General features: G+C 43.3%; 1 protein-coding gene across 1 annotated transcript in view; it reads right to left on the reverse strand.

Moving 5' to 3' along the window:
* Positions 1-484: 484 nt before the first annotated feature.
* Positions 485-2,390, reverse strand: part of cpne4a (copine IVa) — a 114,595-nt gene continuing 112,689 nt past the window's right edge. The window contains exons 13-14 of the mRNA XM_046043796.1: positions 1,160-1,293; positions 485-759 (exon numbers count right to left, since the gene is read on the reverse strand). Of these exons, the coding sequence (XP_045899752.1) occupies positions 499-759; positions 1,160-1,293 (395 nt within the window). The 3' untranslated portion in view covers positions 485-498. The remainder of the gene's footprint in view (positions 760-1,159; positions 1,294-2,390) is intronic.

The following is a 2,390-nucleotide window of genomic DNA, read 5'->3' on the forward strand; positions in this document are numbered from 1 at the left end:
CCTTCATCCAAGAGGCTTCTTCAGTTGTGATGAAACAAATTCAAGTATCTTTAACTAAATCCAGTTGCCAATGATTTTAACCCACCTTGGATAACTATGACCAGGATGACTCCACAGACATTTCACATTATATTGAGAAGTTTAGATCGTGTAAATATAATAATAATATAAGAAACACTACTCAGTAAAACAGTATACAGTTCATACAGCACCATTAACTACATCCTCAAATGGTCATACAGTTGAATTGTTATTTGCAGTTTTGGTGTATTAGACTTTTATTATTGCTAATTTTAGCTAGCTATGCCTAATAAACTGGCAACTGAGTGTACGACATATAAATGGCACAACAATAGCAAACTATTGTGCTGAATAATGAGAATGAAATCTTGTACACAGGAAACAATAAAGGCCCTAAAATTGTGCTTTGGGGAACTCCTCAGCAGGAAGGAACTAGAGAAGCTCACTCCTCTGCAGGAGAATGTACTTCTGTGTTTTTTATTTTAAGCCCGTTGGACTCACATGTTTGAAGTTGCGGAAGGGGACAAACTGGACGATGTCCCGGAGGACGGGCTCTCCTTTGGGCGATCGCAGGATCCCGTCGTCACCGTCGAGCATCTGCATGTCGCTGAAGTCTGCGTTCCCAATCCCGACAATGATGACAGACATAGGGAGATGGGAGGCCTGGACGATGGCCTCCCTCGTGTCGGCCATGTCGGTGATGACGCCGTCCGTCAAGATCAGTAGGATGAAGTATTGCTGAGAGACGGAGAATAAAAACACTGATCAGACTTTTCTCCCAAGTTCACTCGTCTGTCAGTTCAGTTCGTCACTCAAACTGTGTCAGTAAATTTTACTCTAGTTAGTTCTCAGGTTGTTTTTTTTAATCTTAACATCTTCAAAAAGACACGTTATTCTTGAATATACAGACAATCTGGAAAATCTGACCAAAGATATTTCAATGCCTGCCCTCTTCCTGCCCCTGCATAAGATTTTGATTTGGATATCCTTAGATCACAGGTAGAATCCAGTTGTTGGTTTCAATCCAGACCAGTCTGGTGTCCGCATCAAAGCAACAAACTTTCCCTCCTCAACAATGACTGCCAGGGTGCTGCTGAGTAAGTTAGACAGGTCCAGGTTTGGCATGACAGTTCCTCACCATGGCCTCTTTGGTGTGGACCTCCTGCGAGGCGGAGTTGGCCACCTTCTGGATGATGGGGGCAATGTTGGTGGGACCATAGAGCTGCAGCTTGGGGAGGCAGGCCTGGTAGGCCTCCACCACACCCTGGATACCTGAAAGGACACAAAAAAATATGTGAATCAGTGTCAGGAAGTACAAAAAATGAATCCACTACCTAAGGAAACACAATGATTTACGGTTTCAGTGATGAAAGTATATCTGAGGTAGGCCTACATGTACTTTACTTGGGTATTTCCGCTTTATACTTCTAATCCACCACATCTCAGAGTGAAATACTGTTCTTTTTACTTCACTACATGTGACCCCCCCCCCCCTTGGATCAGCTGAAAAATGCATCGTCACAAAGCGGAAAACTGGCTGTTATCTTATAGACCATGATGCATTGCTGCAAAGTAAAATGCAACATTAATGCAGCAGGAATATTATCCAGAAATATCAAATGTAATAGAGAAACGCTGACAGGAACACTGTACTGCAATACTATAAGTGCATGCTGCTGATGATACTTAATTTTACTGGATCTGAATACTTCTTACACCACTGCCTCGTTTTGAGTTCTCCTGAACATTCACTACATTTTACCGCAGGTTCCTGAACATTAAATCCTTTTAAACAGAGAAAATTGCTCCAACTTTTCCTCCACAAACACAACCAGCGAGACTCTGCAGGCTCGAGAGGACCGATCAAGTTCATTCTCTGGATGTGTTTAGAGGCATCCCAGCATGCCCGGAGGCAGCAGTGATGTGATTTAATCTCTGAAGGTCACCGAGAACACCATCTCCGTCACACACACTCTAAGTCTTTAATTAAGAGTGTCGGTGTGGAAGTGCCTCTCTGAGCCAATCAGTGACCTTTAGCAGAGACCTTAACAGAGTCTCTCTCTCTCTGACCTAATAAGCAATGAGGATTATTGTTGGATTTTTTTACAGTAGACAAGTTCATCACCAGCTCTTCCTGTAGTCATCTGGGTTTACAGAAAAGAGAAGACAGAACAGCAGTTTGTCAACAAGACTGTAATGTCCTTTTCCTTGTCCATTCCTTTTTCTATATACTGTGCAGTGTTTGCCCTACATGCATTCAGGAGCGACGGTGCACCGCTGCTGAATTAAGACCGCTGCTACTAAAACACTCGTCGCTCGGCTCGCTTCCGCTCCTCATTCTTCAAAGAACATCTACGTGACAGGTGGTG

This window comes from Micropterus dolomieu, linkage group LG03 (assembly GCF_021292245.1).
Source record: "Micropterus dolomieu isolate WLL.071019.BEF.003 ecotype Adirondacks linkage group LG03, ASM2129224v1, whole genome shotgun sequence".
NCBI lineage: Eukaryota > Metazoa > Chordata > Actinopteri > Centrarchiformes > Centrarchidae > Micropterus > Micropterus dolomieu.